This window comes from Condylura cristata, unplaced genomic scaffold (assembly GCF_000260355.1).
Source record: "Condylura cristata isolate star-nosed mole 26May11 unplaced genomic scaffold, ConCri1.0 scaffold00009, whole genome shotgun sequence".
NCBI classification, from domain to species: Eukaryota; Metazoa; Chordata; class Mammalia; order Eulipotyphla; family Talpidae; genus Condylura; species Condylura cristata.
The window spans coordinates 1,276,149-1,276,826 of NW_004567110.1; the positions used below are offsets into that span (position 1 = coordinate 1,276,149).

Genomic DNA, 678 nt, shown 5'->3' on the forward strand with positions numbered 1-678 from the left:
GCGGGCGCGCCTGGCCGCCACGGCCAACGCGCTGTACAGCAGCAACCTGCGGGACGACACGAAGGCCATCCTGGAGCAGATCAGCGCGCACGGGCAGAAGCACCGCGCGCCCGCGCCCGCGCCCGCCCACAGCAGCCCCGAGCTGGGCCGCGCCCCCGCCGCGGGCGGCCTGGCCCCCGACATGTCCGACAAGGACAAGTGCTCGGCCATCTTCCGCTCGGACAGCCTGGGCGCGCAGGGCCGGCTGAGCCGCACGCTGCCCGCCAGCGCCGAGGAGCGCGAGCGCCTGCTGCGCCGCATGGAGAGCATGCGCAAGGAGAAGCGCGTCTACAGCCGCTTCGAGGTCTTCTGCAAGAAGGAGGAGGCGGCCGGCGCCGAGGGCCCGGCCGAGGAGGACCCCAGGGACAGCAAGGTGGGCAAGTTCATGCCCAAGATCCTGGGGACGCTGAAGAAGAAGTGAGTGCGCTGCCGCGCGGCGCCTCCCCCCTCCCGCCGCAGCCCCACTGGCGGGCCGCAGGGTGCCTCAGCCCTGGGCCCTCGTTCACTCGGGCCCCTCCGTGCCTCCCCCACCACCTGCGGGGGTCCCCCTCCGTGCCTCCCCCACCACCTGCGGGGGTCCCCCTCAGGGCCTCCCCCACCACCTGCGGGGGTCCTCCTCCGTGCCTCCCCCACCACCTG

The 678-nt window shown here is 74.8% G+C and overlaps 1 protein-coding gene across 1 annotated transcript in view; it reads left to right on the forward strand.

Annotated features, from left to right (window-relative positions):
* Positions 1–620, forward strand: part of FAM83H (family with sequence similarity 83, member H) — a 5,654-nt gene extending 5,034 nt beyond the window's left edge. Inside the window, exon 6 of the mRNA XM_004679938.2 lies at positions 6–620. Within this exon, the coding sequence (XP_004679995.2) occupies positions 6–460 (455 nt within the window). The 3' untranslated portion in view covers positions 461–620. The remainder of the gene's footprint in view (positions 1–5) is intronic.
* Positions 621–678: the final 58 nt, after the last annotated feature.